This window comes from Salvelinus alpinus, chromosome 1 (assembly GCF_045679555.1).
Source record: "Salvelinus alpinus chromosome 1, SLU_Salpinus.1, whole genome shotgun sequence".
NCBI classification, from domain to species: Eukaryota; Metazoa; Chordata; class Actinopteri; order Salmoniformes; family Salmonidae; genus Salvelinus; species Salvelinus alpinus.
Window position 1 is genome coordinate 57,811,816 of NC_092086.1, and position 19,424 is coordinate 57,831,239.

At 41.3% G+C, this 19,424-nt stretch overlaps 2 protein-coding genes across 4 annotated transcripts; one reads left to right on the plus strand and one right to left on the minus strand.

The window, feature by feature from the left end:
* Positions 1 to 2,780: 2,780 nt before the first annotated feature.
* nupr1b (nuclear protein 1b) lies at positions 2,781 to 4,403 on the minus strand. Its single transcript, XM_071411723.1, has 3 exons — positions 3,873 to 4,403; positions 3,515 to 3,652; positions 2,781 to 3,225 (listed from the first exon to the last, which is right to left on the minus strand). The coding sequence occupies exons 1-2, from the start codon at positions 3,970 to 3,972 to the stop codon at positions 3,525 to 3,527; spliced, it is 228 nt and encodes a 75-aa protein (XP_071267824.1). The 5' UTR covers positions 3,973 to 4,403; the 3' UTR covers positions 2,781 to 3,225; positions 3,515 to 3,524.
* Positions 4,404 to 5,938: 1,535 nt separating this feature from the next.
* LOC139581771 (SAGA-associated factor 29-like) lies at positions 5,939 to 15,229 on the plus strand. Of its 3 annotated transcripts, none has more exons than XM_071411928.1 (10): positions 5,939 to 6,285; positions 8,521 to 8,594; positions 12,174 to 12,249; positions 12,755 to 12,827; positions 13,175 to 13,239; positions 13,388 to 13,517; positions 13,764 to 13,910; positions 14,062 to 14,097; positions 14,247 to 14,409; positions 14,670 to 15,229. In XM_071411928.1, exons 1-10 carry the CDS (start codon positions 6,279 to 6,281, stop codon positions 14,784 to 14,786), a joined length of 888 nt encoding a protein of 295 aa, XP_071268029.1. In that variant the 5' UTR covers positions 5,939 to 6,278; the 3' UTR covers positions 14,787 to 15,229. The 3 variants fall into 3 exon arrangements, with proteins under 3 accessions (XP_071268029.1, XP_071268037.1, XP_071268046.1); XM_071411936.1 differs by lacking the exon at positions 5,939 to 6,285 and adding an exon at positions 6,402 to 6,551; XM_071411945.1 differs by lacking the exon at positions 5,939 to 6,285 and adding an exon at positions 6,442 to 6,557.
* The last annotated feature ends 4,195 nt before the right edge of the window (positions 15,230 to 19,424 follow it).

Consider the following 19,424-nt stretch of genomic DNA (forward strand, 5'->3'; position numbering starts at 1 on the left):
GACAAGTCAATGCATAGGCTATGTATTGAACAACTGTAATGGGATCTGGATCTGGCATGACAATGACAAGTTGGCTGAAGCAGAAACAGACTATAGCATCCAGACCATTGGATGTTTATCTTCTGTTAGCTGTAACTTATTTATGTATGTATGTATGCCAGAAACATCTATAATTCATCAACAAACCAATCACTTGTCCCAGACTATGGTTGCGTTTACACAGGCAGTCAAATTCTGATATTTTTCCCAATGGCAACACAGCTGATCTGACCAATTAGCGAAAAAAAGAACAGAATTGGGCTGCCTGTGTAAATGCAGCCTTGTCTTCTGTTTTGATCAGCTGTTAAGTACAAACATGAAATGAGCTAACATCTGTCTGTTTGTTGACAATATCTCTGTTTGTTTGATCATGCAAGTGTGTGTGTGTGTGTGTGTCTATGTTCAAGAGGCCATGATGGGGTGATTTATATAATCCGATTAGTTCGTGTTACGCTGAGGTACACTCTCCGAAGACAGCAGGGGGAATTTGACAACTGTGGGTGTGCATGTACATGCAGAAAAAGGCTACATTGTGTGTATATGAATGTATATTCCCCTGTGTTTCATGTATACGTTTTCATTACATGATCATGTTTTCATTTCTGCTAATGGTTCTTTTTATAAATATAATGAGGCCAATGTGTGACACTGGGACCAACATTTTAATATGGTTTGAAACAAAAAATAAAAAGTATTGTCATGCAGTTAGACATGTGTACTTACAGGAATTAAAATGAATATATGCAAATTGGCTCATAACTCTACCTATAAAACAACATAGGCCTAGGACTATACATTCTTTAAGCAGGGTTCATACAGACATTGTCAAGTCAAATTCAAGGACTTTAAGGGACTTTTTCAAGCACTTAATTGTAATTTTCAAGGACCTCAATGTTATACAATTGTATAATTTATATAATTCTACATATAGGGCCTAATATAGAACCTCACCTCCCCCCAAAAAGAATGCAAAAAGTATAAAAAAAGAAATAAAACAGGTTCCTATTTTAATGGAAGAATTTGTATGGAAAGACAAGTTGAAGCCAGCGTTAGATAGTGTCATCCACATAATAACCCCATGTGGTTTTACCGCAACAGAGGAGCACAACATCCTTCAATTGAAGCGGCGGGAAACAAACGAAAGTGGCCATATCACTCACAGAAACTGATCAAAAATGAAATCACGGATAACTATAAGGAGAACTTCTAAATTGGCAACAATAATTACAATGACTTTAAGTACCGAATTGAGAAAATGTCTGATTTTAAAGGTAGGCCTATTCCAGTGCTTGCATTTCTGAGCTCCAAATTCAAGTTCAATTAGGCTACTTCAAGCCCCTTGTATTGTTTAAAATTGCAGGTGTAACATGGAAAACAAAATGTATTTGACATGTTCTTTCATTACCAGATCATATTGTGAAGAAACCCACTAAGCTATGTAATTTGTCATTATATCCAGAATAATTCATAGGAAAAGCGTTGGGAGTTGCACAATAGTTTATCTGATATTCACCCCCAGTAGACTCATGTCCAATCCAAGGCACAAAAACATATGAAAAAAATACCAAATGACCTTGATGCTTTTTCTGTTAAATCTAACGAGACCCTGCTGTAAATCAACAACAGATGGACACCAAATGCACATCCAACAAGTATTATGCATATTTTTTGAACCACAATGACAGTATCGATTTATGTTTTAAGTATCAAGCAGTGGAGGCTTCTCGGAGGAGGAAGGAGAGGACCATCCTCCTCAGTGTATTTAATAAAAATAAAAATAGTTAAACATTAAAAAAGTTAGATAAAACTATACTAAATATATTCACATCACTAAATAATTGAATAAAACACACTGTTTTGCTATGAAGGTCTACAGTAGCCTCAACAGCACTGTATCAAATCAAAAATCAAATTTTATTTGTCACACTTGTGAGTGCATTTGACAGCAAAAACATTTTTCAATTTAGAAATAGGGAATTACTTTCAAAACAAGACAAACTGCCATGTAGGCTATGCCGCCTTGAAGGACAAATGAATCTAACCTAATATAAAAACCCTGTCCAACATCAACTAATTTCAGTTCAAGGGTAGCCTACATTTTCAGATGAAGAGATGCAAAGCACCAGACTTAAGTTATTCTCATTATCCATTTAGTTTAAACAGTTGAATGAGCAGTCATACAAATTGCTATTCTTTTGCATTTTCTGTTATGTCAAGGGCTCTTCAAATTGTCAATTTCTTGACAGTAATCCCTTAATTCTTTGGCAGAAATTTTCTAAACTAGAGCATTCCCAAGAGGACTGTAATTTGACACAAATCTATTACTGCCACCTATTGGCTTGTTTGAAGATTGCAGCCCATGACACCTTCCACGAAGACAAATTCATAAGACATCCTCCAGGGATGTTGGAAAAGTAAAATCCCAAGTATATAGACAGTAAAGTACACACACCAAAATATAAAAATAGGTTAAGCAAAATAGTGTTTATACAACTGCAAACTTAAAGGAATAGGGCATTCAAAGAGTTGGTTGGATGGGAAGTTGTGATGTCAGCCATAGGAGTCACATTTGAATATTACTAGCTAGGTAGCTATTTATTTATCATATAACCGTCCTCCATTGTGGTCCCTGAGTCACTGGTGTTACCTGGACCACCTATTGAGATGTGCCTTTTGTTAAGTAAATTGGGTTAAATGGATGTGAAAAGGAGACTGGAGTACCACTTTAAACCAAGACTTAATATATTTTATGAAAGCATTTATTTTCAATACACTTTTTGGTTTATAAAAACATTAAGTGACAAGCATCGTCAATTAAGACTTAAAAACAAAACCACATTGATACTGAAAAGAGATGCATCCTGCCACCACCCCCATTACTCCCAACTTGCGTGGGAAGGTCGTTCAGAAAACACTTGCACAAGTGGTCTACATCATCTTCAGTGGAGATCTACCCATGACTGAGGTGAACAACCAATATGGGGGCCACTCCCATCGACCGTACCATCAGCTCTATGAAGGAGAGGGCTGAAATCTCCCTTCACTGAAGCTACAGTCAGACTCATTGGCAGCATGTAACTCGTCCTCATATTCACCCCCCTCTACATTGGAGTTCACCGTCTGCCCATCTTGTTTTGTCGCCAAGGCGGCCATGGTCGGTTGCCAGGGTTAGCCGTCCGATTTGTCCTGAACGGAAAGACAAATGCACTTTGGTTACGTTCTGCCTACTTGACCGTTTGCTACATGAGGGTGGTAGGAACAGAGTACTGAGATAGGATCAAAACAATGCCTTAAAATGCCTTAAAATAGTATTTAGTAGGACAATAAGCCTACAAAAAAAGAATTCACTGTAGATCAAATGTTGAATATTCACTCTCAAACTTTATATTTAGTCCCACACCTGAGCCCCAGATGTGGGAGTTCATGTTTAAAATTGTGAAGTGTATACAAAGATTGTGTGGGGGGGGGGGCTTACCTCCATTTACTCACACCTTGGCCTTCTTTTCAGTGTTCTGAAGTTTCTCTACGAGCTTGCGTTCGTGGCCTCCGGGGTTGGGGCGGTTGGTATTGTCGCTGGCTTCCTTCTTTGACCTCCCCTTGCGGCTAGCGCCACCTGGAAACAGTGAGAGTTCACAGTTCAGATTGTGAGACTTTGAAAACAATAAAACATACCCACTTGCCCCCAATGCAACGTCATAGCAGTCAACATGGGCCACTTACGACACGTTGAGGAGTTAGACATTTATTATTCAATTCTTTGCGGTGACCATTATTTGGTGGTCATAACTTGATAATTCATTGCACAAACAAGCATAATAATTATTTATACTTACATGTGTATTTTTCTGAAAGGTTATAGTATTCATATTCGTCGTAGTGTTGTTCTTCAAAGTGGGTTGGCTCAACATTCTTCACGTCTACGAAGCTTGACATAGCGACTCTTCTATTGAACAGATAAAAAGTAACTGTAAACTAACTTTTCGCTGGACAGCAACAAAAACAACTTTAGAAAGCAGTTATTTTCCACGGGTGTTTCTTTTTCTTTCAACTCTCGAAATGAGTGGTTTATGCGCTTGCCCATGTGCTTTATAAAGCATGGTCGCTCCTCCCTTTCTCCATGTCTCCCAGTTTTGTTGAGTCCTCCTCCCAGTTTTGTTATGAGTCATTGGCCCTTGCCTGAGTCAGTGAACGTTGCATGAGGTTTTGGTAAATGTTTGACGCCAACTTTCAATAACATATGTCACTGTAGTTTAAGGTCAACCATGTTTGTTTATTTTAATCAGGTGCCCTTTATTGATTTAATTTGCTCTACATCTCGTGGTACATGTCGTCTTTCTCTCTCTTTATTAGTAGCCTGTTTGTATTTGTGTAATCTATTCCATTGCACAATTATGCTTTATCCTTTCTTTCTATTGGTCATCTTCCAATAGTAATTTATTTTACATGGGCAATTAACTAATTTCTTAATTCTAAATGCACCTAGTTTCCTTCACCGATGTGGTTTCTCTGCCCTATCAACTCCTCCCTCCTCAGAGACAAAGATTAGATTAACAATGTTTTTCTTTCAGTCTTATCAACACCTGTGGTTCAAAGCTTACACTTCTCACGTTTTCTAACAGCCCCCCCCTTTTCTTTGTATGACCTCCATTTGTCTGTCAAGGCCAATCCAAAGGGTGCTTTAAGGTGAGGTGTGTGAATGTGAGCAGGGTGAACCAACTTTTGGTGACAATGCTAAGTTGTTAGACAGATTTTGATTGTTCAGTAGGCATTGAACCAATTTTGATCGCAGTTCTATAGCACCCATGAAATCCCATTGTGTATGTGTGTTCTCACGTGTGCATGTTAATAGAGAGGAAATTAAATGTATGTTGTACTGTAGGCCTACATAAAGGAATATATATACATATATATATGTCCTAGATAGAATGATTCAGACTGTAGTCATGACAAATAAACACATGACTGTCTGTATCTGTGAAAACGATGAGGAAAGGCCCTTCCCTCACATAAATATACTCATGTTCTGACGCTGTCAAATAAATTACAGGCATTGAACCAGGAGCTATGAGTAAAACGTCTCAAAGTAGCCTCTTCTCCTAAAGCCTGGCTTGAATATTCCACAAACCAGTCCTTTTGGATATGACCTAATTGTTTTTGAGCAAGGAAGGTTTGACGCAGGCGTACTGAAGCAGGGAGAGAGTTCTTGGCATGTTTTACTTCCCTCGCTGCCTCCATAAACAGTCATAAACAGTCCTGTACTGGCCATAAACTGGAGTCAGAGCTGAGAGGGGCGGGGTGACATGTTTAGGCTTCACTCTCTCTTTCTCCCAGTCTCTCTTATCTCTCTTTCACTCCCACTATTCATATTTCTTACATTTGTGCTTCTTTCCTTTCAACGGCTATCTCTCAGTTGTCTAACAACATTCCTGTTTTTTATTTCACTGTTTTCTCCCTCTCCCTCTCCCCTTACTCTTTCTGTGACTCCTCCTTCCACACTTTCTTGGCATTTCTCAGTCATGTGGGCGCTCTGTTCAATAAATATTTGCTGAAATATGAGCTTACCCATATGAGCTGTGACTAAGCCTACTCTCAACAAACACACTGAACACACAAATACTCACACACACACACACACACACACACACACACACACACACACACACACACACACACACACACACACACACACACACACACACACACACACACACACACACACACACACAATTATAAACAGCACAGAGTGTCCCAGACAGTTTAGACACATGGCAGATAAGCCAACACTTATCTGTGTCTGTCTATGGTCCATTTTACGACCTCATTTTCTCCATGACAGCGTTGAATATTAACTTTTCAGTATCTCCAGCTCACCACCCTTTGCCCCCCTTCCACACACACCCAACTAGTAATATCAAATAGATACAATATATTGCTTTACATTAGGGCACTGTCTACCTAGCTTTACATTCATATTAGTTGTCTATTGAGTTTTGTTCTTAGTGATTGTTTTGCTCTTTATGTAGCTGTTTTCTTCACCATAGTGTTTATAGCTGGTGTTTGTTTCCAGAGGCCAAACCTCCCTCCACTCCCTCGCAGAATTCTGCTGACGGAACATTTTACACAAGCTTCAGAAAAAGAACAGAACATTACAGTCCGATTTAATGTGTTTACTAGAGAACGCCTCAAAAGAACTGTCTGTATGTTTCAATATGTAAACATTGAGGGGAGATGTTTGGAAGATGGAATGTAAGTGGTGAAGTATATTACATGGGTTGTAAACATTTGCTAAACGAATTCAAACAATTATATTTACGTGTGATTATATATATATTTATTTACATTGGAACACCCATATGGTAGAGAGAGGCCTTATTTGTATACAGTCTATGGCCGAGATGCCATATTGAAAGACGCGTAAGACAAACGTTTGGGGTAGTACGGTTTGTCCTCGCTGCCAGTCCGTAGTAGGCCTTGAAACGAATGAAAGTTAACAAGCTACCTAACTACCAAAGGTAAAGGTAGGGAATGTATAGTTCTAAACATGTTGTATAACAATTTATCAAAATGTAACTTTACTCCACAAAATAAACTGCGTTTGGTGGTTGATAAAAATGAAATATCACGTTTAAGTCATCATAGAAGCTAGCTAGCTATTTAGCCAGCGAAGCTAACTTGCTAGATTTTTACAATTTAGCTGGCTAGCTTCCTGCAATATGTTTGTTCTGACCACGTTAGCTAACTTTTGCAGACAACTTGCAAGTACAAAGTAAATGTGACGTACGTTGCGAACAATACAACTACCTAGTAATGTAACCTTACTGTTAGCTAGCTAGCTATGTTAGCCAACCCTACCGTTACGCTTGTTTACGTTGAGCTGCACTGGGGTCAGAACGCAATCACGGTTAGATTAAATGCCCATTGCAGTCAAAAAAGTGATTTCCTGAGTTGTGTATATATATTGTAACGACCCTTATTGTAACGATCGTTACAATATATTCCCACACGATGTAGTTGGAATAATATTGTGAAAATTATGATAATGCCTTTAGTGTAAGAGCTTTTTCAAAAGACCTCTTGAAATTTCAGCCTGTTTTGGTGGGATGGAGTTTTTGCCTGCCTGGTGACATCACCAGGTGGTAAATTAGTTAATAGACCAATGGGCGGTATTAGATTATGCTGAGCTGCAGGGCACGTTTCTATGGCCCGTGACATGAATGGGGAAAGCGGTGAGGGAGGAGAACCCTTCTAAAATTGAGTAGTGATCTATGCCGGTCATGTTGTCAACAAGGCAGCATGGTACATCATCCAGTAACATACTCTTTTCCATGAAATCTATGTTTGAATTTTCAAACTAGTTTTTATTGGAAAGGCAGATAATGTGTTTTTATCAAAAGCAATCACTTTTGAATGTGAAAATACAGAATCCTACTCATTACTCCACGTGCTTAAAATACGTCACTTTTGTTTTGAGCCAACTTCGCCGTGGGCTTTGAACGGGGCACATGGCTCAGGCAGCTCGGTTCAAAAACAAATGCAATCAACATTCAGCCGTTGAATAACACACCTATCCAGGCGCCCAGGCCAGATAAATCGAATCCCACCAGTAAACGAGTGCGTTCCAAACCTCCCTGCCAATAACAGCTAGTTTTTCATTTTCCCCTCCCCACATAGACCACTCTCAGACAGTCCTAACAAAAGCCCGGTTCCAAAACAAATCAAATAAACTTCCCCCGTTGCAAAACACGCCTATCCGGGCGCTCAGGCCAGATTAATTGAATCCCCTCAGAAAGCGAGTGAGTTCCAAACCTCTCTGCCAATAACAGATAGTTTCCTTTTTCCCCGCCCCACATAGACCACTCCCAGACAGTCCTAACAGTTCTTGCCTGAGAAATTGCTATTTGCTAAGAAGCTATTTTTGTTTCTTGACCATTTTAATTGAAAACAGTCACAATAAGGTACTTAATTGTTACCCAGAAGTAATTTGATATTTAGAGAAAAACTGCAGCATTGGACCAAACTGATACATCGAGAAGATTGAAATCTGCTAGCTTTCTGGGAAAACTGCCCTTTTTGTCCTCATGCTAGCTAGCAGTAGCCACCGCCACCATTTTGGAATGGCAGTGTCAGCCAATCAGCTCCTTTGTTGTCTAACGCAACATGTCATTCCATAATGGCTACTGCTGGATAGCATGAGGACGAAAAGGGCAGATTTCCGGAAAGAAAAGCAGTCGTTCATTCTTCCCGGTGTAACAGTTGGGATAATGGGGTAATTCGGAGTACAACACAATTTCTCATCCCCAGAGTCTTAATCTAACCATGATGATGTTCCGACCCCAGTGCAACTCATTGTAAACAAGCGTAACGGTAGGGTTGGAATCTGCTGGCTAGCTATCATGTCTGCAAGGCATGTCTATCATGTTGCTGCTTAAACTCAAGTGAAACTAATTTGATGAATGCATTTTGGACATCTCGTTACCACAGGCAAAATCATGCCGGCAGACACCATAATCGCAGAGCTTTTAACAGAGCTCCATCAACTCATCAAGCAGACGCAGGTAAGTCTCAACCAATGATTGCTACGCCCAAGTGATGTTGTCATCGGGAGCACTGACCAGTGACTCAGGGACCACAGTGGAGGACGGTTATATGATAAATAAATAGCTACCTAGCAAGTAATATTTAAATGTGACTCCTATGGCTCATATTTTTACATCATGCCATCATAGGGATTGAAGTCACATTTGGGAGTAATGTAATACCCTGCCCTGAAAACTCTTTAGTCATATCCCAGTTTATCTATTTGCTTATGGTCTTGCCTACACCTAGCGAACAGTTTTTAAATTATATGAGGAAAAAAATATTCAATTTTATTTGGAACGGCAAGCCGGACAAAATTAAACGGGCCTATTTATATAATGAATATGAATTTGGAGGGCAGAAATGATTAAATATTAAAGCATTAGACCTCTCAATAAAGGCTGCAGTCATACAAAAGTTATACTTAAATCCGAACGGGTTCTCTAGCAAAAGTAAGAATGTCTCACACTATATTCAAGAAAGGCCGTTTTGCCATTATTCAGATTACAACCTCGCACTTTCAGTTATTTGAAAAGGAAATCATCTCCCAAATATTGCTATTTTTAAAACAAGCCATAGAAAGTTGGTTGCAATTTCAATTTAATCCACCAGAAAAGACAGAACAAATAATACTACAAGTATTGTTGTTAAACTCAAATATACTAATTGATTAAAAAAACATACTTTTTAGATTTTTTTAAAATAAAAAGTATAATCTTCATAAATTATATCATAAATACGACTGGTGGAGTTATGTCATACATGCAGCTAACTAAAACACAGCAAAAATGGAAGAGGAAAGTGGAAGGGGGGAAAAGTAAGGAACTTGTCTGTCGGACCTGCATTAAAGACCATCATTGGTTAAAGAAAATTGTGATAAATAAAAAAGTATATCCGTTTCATTTAAGGACCAAGAAATGTACAGCTGTGCCATATAGATTGCAAAAGAGATTTTTGACGTACCGATTCCATGGCGTATGGTTTATGAACTGATACGCAAAACAACGCCGGATTCTAAACTTTGAATTTTTCCATTTAAATTATTTTACAGAATTCTTGCAACGAACAGAATGTTATTTATATGGGGGATACAACCTTCCCAGCTCTGCAGATATTGCTGCGACGAGGCAGAATCATTAGATAATTTGTTTTGGTACTGTCCATATGTAGCTTGTTTTGGGACTAATAACAAGATAACTAATATAAAACATACTGTGCCCGTAAAACGTATATAGGTTAAGAACTTTTTTGAAAGAGCACAGTTTGAAAGATATGGCAAATAGAAATCAAAACGGGATGGACATCAGAAATCTATGGGAGAGGTTGAGGGTAGAGGAATGACAAGTTAAAAACAAAATAAAATGTATAAAATAGACTGTGTCCATGAAATCTATATAGTATGTATAAGCTGGAAAGACAGGCCTAAGGCACCAACGTTGCACCAACATGGTTTAAATTAATCTAGGATTAACCCACCCATGTGTTGTTGTTCACTCGTTTGCTCCAATTGGGGGAGGGGTGGTAGGGTTGGAGGGTAATAAAGGAAATATATATTTTTTAAAGATGTGTGTATGTATGTGTGTGTGTATATATATATATATATATATATATATTAAAAAAATATTTCCATATATATACATACATATATATGTATATATGTGTGTGTACAGTTGAAGTCGGAAGTTTACATACAGTTAGGTTGGAGTCATTAAAACTTGTTTTTCAACCACTCCACAAATTTCTGGTTAACAAACTATAGTTTGGCAAGTCTGTTAGGACATCTACTTTGTGCGTGACACAAGTAATTTTTCCAACAATTGTTTACAGATAGATTATTTCACTTATAATTCACTGTATCACAATTCCAGTGGGTCAGAAGTTTACATACACTAAGTTGACTGTGCCTTTAAACAGCTTGGAAAATTCCAGAAAATTATGTCATAGGCTAATTGACATAATTTGAGTCAATTGGAGGTGTACCTGTGGATGTATTTCAAGACCTACCTTCAAACTCAGTGCCTCCTTGCTTGACATTATGGGACAAGCAAAAGAAATCAGCCAAGACCTCAGAAAAAAAAATTGTGGACCCCCACAAGTCTGGTTCATCCTTGGAAGCAATTTCCAAACGCCTGAAGGTACCACCTTCATCTGTACAAACACTAGTACGCAAGTATAAACACCATGGGACCACGCAGCCCAGGAAGGAGACACGTTCTGTCTCTTAGAGATGAATGTACTTTGGTGCGAAAAGTGCAAATCAATCCCAGAACAACAGCAAAGGACCTTGTGAAGATGCTGGAGGAAACCGGTACAAAAGTATCTATATCCACAGTAAAACAAGTCCTATATCGACACAACTTGAATGGCCGCTCAGCAAGGAAGAAGCGACTGCTCCAAAACCGCCATAAAAAAGGCAGACTACGGTTTGCAACTGCACATGGGGACAAAGATCGTACTTTTTTGGAGAAATGTCCTCTGGTCTGATGAAACAAAAATAGAACTGTTTGGCCATAATGACCATCGTTATGTTTGGAGGAAAAAGGGGGAGGCTTGCAAGCTGAAGAAACCATCCCAACCGCGAAGCACGGGGGTGGCAGCATCATGTTGTGGGGGTGCTTTGCTGGAGGAGGGACTGGTGCACTTCACAAAATAGATGGCATCATGAGGCAGGAAAATTATGTGGATATATTGAAGCAACATCTCAAGACATCAGTCAGGAAGTTAAAGCTTGGTCGCAAATGGACATTGACCCAAAGCATACTTCCAAAGTTGTGGCAAATGGCTTAAGGACAACAAAGTCAAGGTATTGGAGTGGCCATCACAAAGCCCTGACCTCAATCCTATAGAAAATTTGTGGGCAGAACTGAAAAGGTGTGTGCGAGCAAGGAGGCCTACAAACCTGACTCAGTTACAACAGCTCTGTCAGGAGGAATGGCCAAAATTCACCCAACGTATTGTGGGAAGCTTGTGGAAGGCTAACCAAACCGTTTGACCCAAGTTAAACAATTTAAAGGCAATGCTACCAAATACTAATTGAGTGTATGTAAACTTCTGACCCACTGGGAATGTGATGAAAAATAAAAGCTGAAATAAATAATTCTCTCTACTGTTATTCTGACATTTCATATTCTTAAAATAAAGTGGTGATCCTAACTGACCTAAGACGGAATTTTTACTAGGATTAAATGTCAGGAATTGTGAAAAACCGAGTTTAAATGTATTTGGCTAAGGTGTATGTACATTTCCGACTTCAACTGTGTGTGTGTGTGTGTGTGTGTGTGTGTGTGTATATATATTTATTTGCCAAAAAATATATGGGCGATTGGAAGTGATGCAGACAATTACATTGATGGAAGCTACAATCTATCTTCAATATTAAAGCTGATCTACCCTCAAAAATATTTAATTTATTTAAATAAATTGCCAAAACATAAGTCAGTGTAATACATTGAGGTTTTGTGTGCACGTGACATGTTATTCTTGCTGATATACTGCGTCAGGTTGCACCTATGCAACAACCACTTTGTAATACTAATCCCTTTCCTTCTCTTTTTCAGGAGGAGCGGTCGCGCAGTGAACACAACCTGCTCAACATCCAGAAAACACACGAGAGGATGCAGACTGAGAACAAGAGTGAGCCTCTACCTCGCCTTCCCACTTTCCCCTTTTGTCCATCAACACTGCAACACTATTTTAGAACTCTTCATATTACAATTACACACTGTTTCTATTCATGTGTCGTCTGGCTAACTCTTTACCCCACACACACACATTATGTTCTTCTAACCTCGTGGGGACCTAAAATTAATTTCCATTCAAAATCTTATTTTCCCTAACCCCTAAATCTAACCCTTACTTGTAACCCTAAACCTTACCACTAACCTCTTATCCTAACCCTAAACCCTAAGATTAAAATAGCCTTTGTCCTCATGGGGACGTGGGGAAATGTCCCCACGAGGGAGAATGTTCTTTATTATACTATCCTTGTGGGGACTTTTGGGGATTTTAGATCCACACAAGGATAGACAAACACACACACACACACACACACACACACACACACACACACACACACACACACACACACACACACACACACAGTATAATAAGGTGTTATTCTTGTCCCCGTCTCCCCCAGCCTCCCCTTATTACCGGACTAAGCTGAGGGGACTCTACACCACAGCCAGAGCAGACGCTGAGGCAGAGTGCAGGTCGGTAGCCTACACTTGAAAAAGAAAAGGCGAGCCGCCCACTCTCGGAGCTCAGATGCAATAATTTAATAACCAACGTTTCGACAGACAAGCTGTCTTCATCAGGGTAGCCTACACTGACATCCCTATGCCGCTTGCACTATGCCCCTTGGAGTGTCTGCTGATCTGACATGATAGGTTTGGTGTAAGCCATTTAATGTAATGTTTCCTTTCACCTATGCAACTGTGGTAGTTCAGTGATTAGATGTGTTTTTGTCTTGCGTTCAGAAATCATCGCCACCATGTGGAGTAAGTAAGTACACCTCCATTCCAAAGTAATAACTCGGACACCACTCTCTCTCCCACAGTATTCTTCGTCATGCCCTCGACAAAATTGCAGAGATCAAATCCTTATTGGAGGAGAGGCGAATAGGTAAGGAGAGTATGGCTGTGACTGAATTCTCATAATAGCCTACATCCTATTTAAGAAGGAGAGGAGACGAACTGAGAAGAAGCCACTGTATACTATTGAGATGCAGCCCATGCCTCACTATCTTCTCTCTCTCTCTCCTCTCCCCCAGCGGCTAAGATGGCAGGGGTGAACAGCGACAATGACCCCCCCAGGAAGACCATGCGGAGGGGGGTGCTGATGACACTGCTCCAACAGTCAGCCATGACGCTCCCGCTGTGGATCGGCAAGCCAGGAGACAGGTAGGGTCTGATGATTCAGTCTCTCTCCTGAGCCCTGTTCAGTACTGCACAACATAGCAACATTTTTTACAACGGTAAATGAAAATCTGTGTTCTTATTGTGCACAGTTCAAGTTCAGTACCTCCCTCAAGTTCAGTACCTCCCCCACTTTTCTTCCACCTGTCCCTTTTTTCTGTCCTCCATTACTATATTACTCCCCCCACTCCTAAAACCCTCCACCCTTCCCTGTATCCCCCTCCTCTCCAGTCCTCCTCCCCTGTGTGGGGCGATGCCAGCCAGCAGTGACTACGTGGCCAAGCAGGGGGACAAGGTGGCAGCGCGGGTCAAGGCCGTGGATGGAGACGAACAGTGGATCCTGGCCGAGGTGGTCAGCTACAGCCACTCCACCAACAAGTAACTATCAGCAAATCAGCTCCAGCCACTGCTAGCCAATCAAGTACAGCCATATCCCACTGTTACCAATCAACTATAGCCTTTAACACTTTTAGCCAATCAGCTACAACACAGACTGTTTTGAGTTGTATTCTTCTGCTCTGTCCTTCAGGTACGAAGTGGATGACATTGATGAGGAAGGAAAAGAGTAAGTCATTGTCTTCATTTTCTTTATTTCTCTTCCTACTATTTTGTCTTGTAGTACATTATATTTTATGCCCTGAAATTCTTACCTCGGATGTAATGACAATTATCTACTCTACTTCTCACCCCCAATCTCCCATCCTCCTCCTCCAGGAGACACACCCTGAGCAGGCGGCGTATCATCCCCCTGCCCCAGTGGAAGGCCAACCCAGAGACGGACCCGGAGGCCCTGTTCAGTAAAGACCAGCTGGTGCTGGCCCTCTACCCCCAGACTACCTGCTTCTACAGAGCCCTCATCCACACACACCCACACCGGGTGAGACGAGGAAAGGGAGAGGAGGGGACTGATTGATGTCATTTGAATACATTTTATTTGATGACGAAACTACACGAAGCTGGTTCAGTTGGAGATAATGTTACTGTACACCAAACCCTGCATCCAGGCTGGCCCCTCGCTTGGCAGCTTCCCCTCCATCAATCCTAACCTTAACCATTAGTGGGGAAAATGCTAAACTGACCCCAAATCAGTGAACCCTGTTCTCTCCACTAACCACCATGCTCTCTCTGCCCTCTCAGCCCCAGGACGACTACTCAGTGCTGTTTGAGGACACGTCGTACGCAGACGGCTACTCCCCGCCCCTCAACGTAGCTCAGAGATACGTGGTGGCCTGCAAAGAGAACAAAAAAAAGTAAAGAAGAGAAGAGGGAGTCAGTCGAAATCAAGGGGACTGAAGATGCTGTGTAGACAAGTGTTCCAAGACAAGTGTTTCCAACCACCCCTCTCCCCAGAATAACAATGGGTTCCATACCCTAGCCACACGTATGGACACACTGAGGGCAGGTTTGGGCAGCTATCTGTGAGGCTCAGTCAATCTAGGGAGTTGTATTGATATCCAACGGTGTGTTATTATGGCTCATCTGTTTGATCATTGTGAGACGTGCAGGATGTTCTGTGCTCTGTTCTGTCTGTATTGGCCTGGTGGTGACATGACTATGCTTCTTGTGGAACGGGCTATGCTGCATGTGTGATGTAAAAAAAAAAAAACGTTAACAAAAAAAATTGTTTTTTAAATTTGGATGTTGACTATGGACACTGAGTAAGAATAAATGTTTTTTATATACAGTACCAGTCAAAAGTTTGGACATAGCTACTCATTCAAGGGTTTTTCTTTATTTGTACTATTTTCTACATTGTAGAATAATGAAATAACACATGGAATGTATGTAACCAAAAAAGTGTTAAACAAATGAAAATATATGACATATTTGAGATTCTTCAAAGTAGCCACCCTTTGCCTTGATGACAGCTTTGCACACTCTTGGCATTCTCTCAACCAGCTTCATGAGTAACCTGTAATGCATTTCAATTAACAGGTGTGTCTTGGTAAAAGTTAATTTGTGAAATGTCTCCTTAATGCGTTTCAGCCAATCAAGGTAGGGGTGGTATACAGAAGATAGCCATATTTGGTAAAAGACCAAGTCCATATTATGGCAAGAACCGCTCAAATAAGCAAAGAGAAACAACAGTCCATCATTACTTTAAGACATGAAGGTCAGTCAATCTGGAAAATCTCAAGAACTTTGAAAGTTTCTTCAAGTGCAGTCACAGAAACCATCAAGCACTATGATGAAACTGGCTCTCATGAGGACTGCCACAGGAAGACCCAGAGTTACCTCTGCTGCAGAGGATAAGTTCATTGGAGTTACCAGCCTCAGAAATTGCAGCCCAAATAAATGCTTCATGTAGTTCAAGTAACACACATCTCAACATCAACTGTTCAGAGGAGACTGCATGAATCAGGCCTTCATGGTCAAATTTCTGAAAAGAAACGACTAAAGAAAGGATACCAATAAGAAAAAGAGACTTCCTTGGGCCAAGAAACATGAACAATAGACCGGTGGAAATCTGTAATTTGGTCTGATGAGTCCAAATTTTAGATTTTTGGTTCCAACCGCCGTGTCTTTGTGAGACGCAGAGTAGGTGAACGGATGATCTCCGCATGTGTGGTTCCCACCGTGAAGCGTGGAGGTGTGGGGGTGTGGCGATGCTTTGCTGGTAAAACTGTGATTTATTTAGAATTCAAGGCACCAGCATGGCTACCACAGCATTCTGCAGCGATACGCCATCCCATCTGGTTTGCGCTTAGTGGGACTATCATTTGTTTTTCAACAGGACAATGACCCAACACACCTCCAGGCTATGTAAGGGCTATTTGACCAAGAAGGAGAGTGATGGAGTGCTGCATCAGATGATCTGGCCTCCACAATCGCCCGACCTCAACCCAATTGAAATGGTTTGGGATGAGTTGGACGAGAGTGAAGGAAAAGCAGCCAACAAGTGCTCAGCATATGTGGGAACTCCTTCAAGACTGCTGGAAAAGCATTCCAGGTGAAGCTGGTTGAGAGAATGCCAAGAGTGTGCAAATCTGTCGTCAAGTCAAAGGTGTCCAAACTTTTGACTGGTACTGTACACATACATAAACTCAGCAAAAAAAGAATTGTCCTCACTGTCAACTGCATAAATTTTCAGCAAACGTAACGTGTAAATATTTGTATGAACATAATGTGTCCCTGAACAAAGGGGGGGTCAAAATCAAAAGTAACAGTCAGTATCTGGTGTGGCCACCAGCTGCATTAAGTACTGCAGTGCATCTCCTCCTCATCGACTGCACCAGATTTGCCAGTTCTTGCTGTGAGATGTTACTCCACTCTTCCACCAAGGCACCTGCAAGTTCCCGGACATTTCTGGGGGAAATGGCCCTAGCCCTCACCCTCCGATCAAACAGGTCCCAGACGTGCTCAATGGGATTGAAATCCGGGCTCTTCGCTGGCCATGGCAGAACACTGACATTCCTGTCTTGCAGGAAATCACGCACAGAACGAGCAGTATGGCTGGTGGCATTGTCATGCTGGAGGGTCATGTCAGGATGAGCCTGCAGGAAGGGTACTACATGAGGGAGGAGGATGTCTTCCCTGTAACGCACAGCGTTGAGATTGCCTGCAATGACAACAAGCTCAGTCCGATGATGCTGTGATACACCGCCCCAGACCATGACGGACCCTCCAACTCCAAATCGATCCCGCTCCAGAGTACTGGCCTCGGTGTAACGCTCATTCCTTCGACGATAAACCGAATCCGACCATCACCCCTGGTGAGACAAAACCGCGACTCGTTTTGTCAGTCCTGTCTGGCAAAAATATCACTTTTTGCCAGTCCTGTCTGGTCTAGCGACGGTGGGTTTGTGCCCATAGGTGATGTTGTTGCCGGTGATGTCTGGTGAGGACCTGCCTTACAAAAGGCCTACAAGCCCTCAGTCCAGCCTCTCTCATCCTATTGCGGACAGTCTGAGCACTGATGGAGGGATTGTGCGTTCCTGGTGTAACTCGGGCAGTTGTTGTTGCCATCCTGTACCTGTCCCGCAAGTGTGATGTTCGGATGTATTGATCCTGTGCAGGTGTTGTTACACGTGGTCTGCCACTATGAGGACAATCAGCTGTCCGTCCGGTCTCCCTGTAGCGCTGTCTTAGGCGTCTCACAGTACAGACATTGCAATTTATTGCCCTGGCCACATCTGCAGTCCTCATGCCTCCTTGCAGCATGCCTAATGCACATTCACACAGATGAGCAGGGACCCGGGGAATCTGTCTTTTGGTGTTTTCCAGAGTCAGTAGAAAGGTCTTTTTAGTGTCCTAAGTTTTCATAACTGTGACCTTAATTGCCTACCGTCTGTAAGCTGTTAGTATCTTAACGACCGTTCCACAGGTGCATGTTCATTAATTGTTTATGGTTCATTGAACAAGCATGGGAAACAGTGTTTAAACCCTTTACAATAAAAATCTGAAGCTATTTTTACGAATTATATTTGAAAGACAGGGTCCTGAAAAAGGGATGTTTATTTTTTTGCTGAGTTTACATACAGTTGAAGTCGGAAGTTTACATACACCTTAGCCAAATACATTTAAACTCAGTTTTTCGCAATTCCTGACATTTAATCCTAGTAAAGATTCCGTCTTAGGTCAGTTAGGATCACCACTTTATTTTAAGAATGTGAAATGTCAGAATAACAGTAGAGATAATGATTTATTTCAGCTTTTACTTCTTTCATCACATTCCCAGTGGTCAGAATTTTACATACACTCAATTAGTAATTGGTAGCATTGCCTTTAAATTGTTTAACTTGGGTCAAACGTTTTGGGTAGCCTTCCACAAGCTTCCCATAATAAGTTGGGTGAATTTTGGCCCATTCCTCCTGTCAGAGCTGGTGTAACTGAGTCAGGTTTGTAAGGTCTCCTTGCTCGGACATGCTTTTTCAGTTCTGCCCACACATTTTCTATGGGATTGAGGTCAGGGCTTTGTGATGGCCACTCCAATACCTTGACTTTGTCGTCCTTAAGCCATTTTGCCACAACTTTGGAAGTATGTTTGGGGTCATTGACCATTTGGAAGACCCATTTGCGACCAAGCTTTAACTTCCTGACTTATGTCTTGAGATGTTGCTTCAATATATCCACATAATTTTCCTGCCTCATGATGCCATCTATTTTGTGAAGTGCACCAGTCCCTCCTGCAGCAAAGCACCCCCACAACATGATGCTGCCACCCCTGTGCTTCATGGTTGGGATAATATTCTTCAGCTTGCAAGCTTCCCCTTTTTTTCTACAACCATAACGATGGTCATTATCGCAAAATAGTTTCTGTTTGGCCACATTTCTCCAAAAAGTACGATCTTTGTCCCCATGTGCAGTTGCAAACCGTAGTCTGACTTTTTTATGGCGGTTTTAGAGCAGTGGCTTCTTCCTTGCTGAGCGGCCTTTCAGGTTATGTCAATATAAGACTTGTTTTACTGTGGATATAGATACTTTTGTACCTGTTTCCTCCAGCATCTTCACAAGGTCCTTTGCTGTTGTTCTGAGATTGATTTGCACTTTTCGCACCAAAGTACGTTCATCGCTAGGAGACAGAACGCGTCTCCTTCCTGAGCAGTATGACAGCTGCGTGGTCCCATGGTGTTTATACTTGTGTACTATTGTTTGTACAGACGAACGTGGTACCTTCAGGCATTTGGAAATTGCTCCCAAGGATGAACCAGACTTGTGGAGGTCTAGAATTTTGTTTCTGAGGTGTTGGCTGAGTTCTTTTGATTTTCCCATGATGTCAAGCAAAAAGGCACTGAGTTTGAAGGTAGGCCTTGAAATACATCCACAGGTACACCTCCAATTGGCTCAAATGATGCCAATTAGCCTATCAGAAGATTCTAAAGCCATGACATAATTTTCTGGAATTTTCCAAGCTGTTTAAAGGCACAGTCAACTTAGTGTATGTAAACTTCT

Coding starts and splice junctions, on each gene's coding strand:
- nupr1b (XM_071411723.1), bottom strand. CDS start 3,972: ATGTCAAGCTTCGTAGACGTGAAGAATGTTGAGCCAACCCACTTTGAA. Junction 3,653..3,872: donor CCTTTCAGAAAAATACACAT/GTAAGTATAAAT, acceptor CACTGTTTCCAG/GTGGCGCTAGCCGCAAGGGG.
- LOC139581771 (XM_071411928.1), top strand. Junction 13,240..13,387: donor ATTGGAGGAGAGGCGAATAG/GTAAGGAGAGTA, acceptor CCTCTCCCCCAG/CGGCTAAGATGGCAGGGGTG. Junction 13,911..14,061: donor TACAGCCACTCCACCAACAA/GTAACTATCAGC, acceptor TCTGTCCTTCAG/GTACGAAGTGGATGACATTG.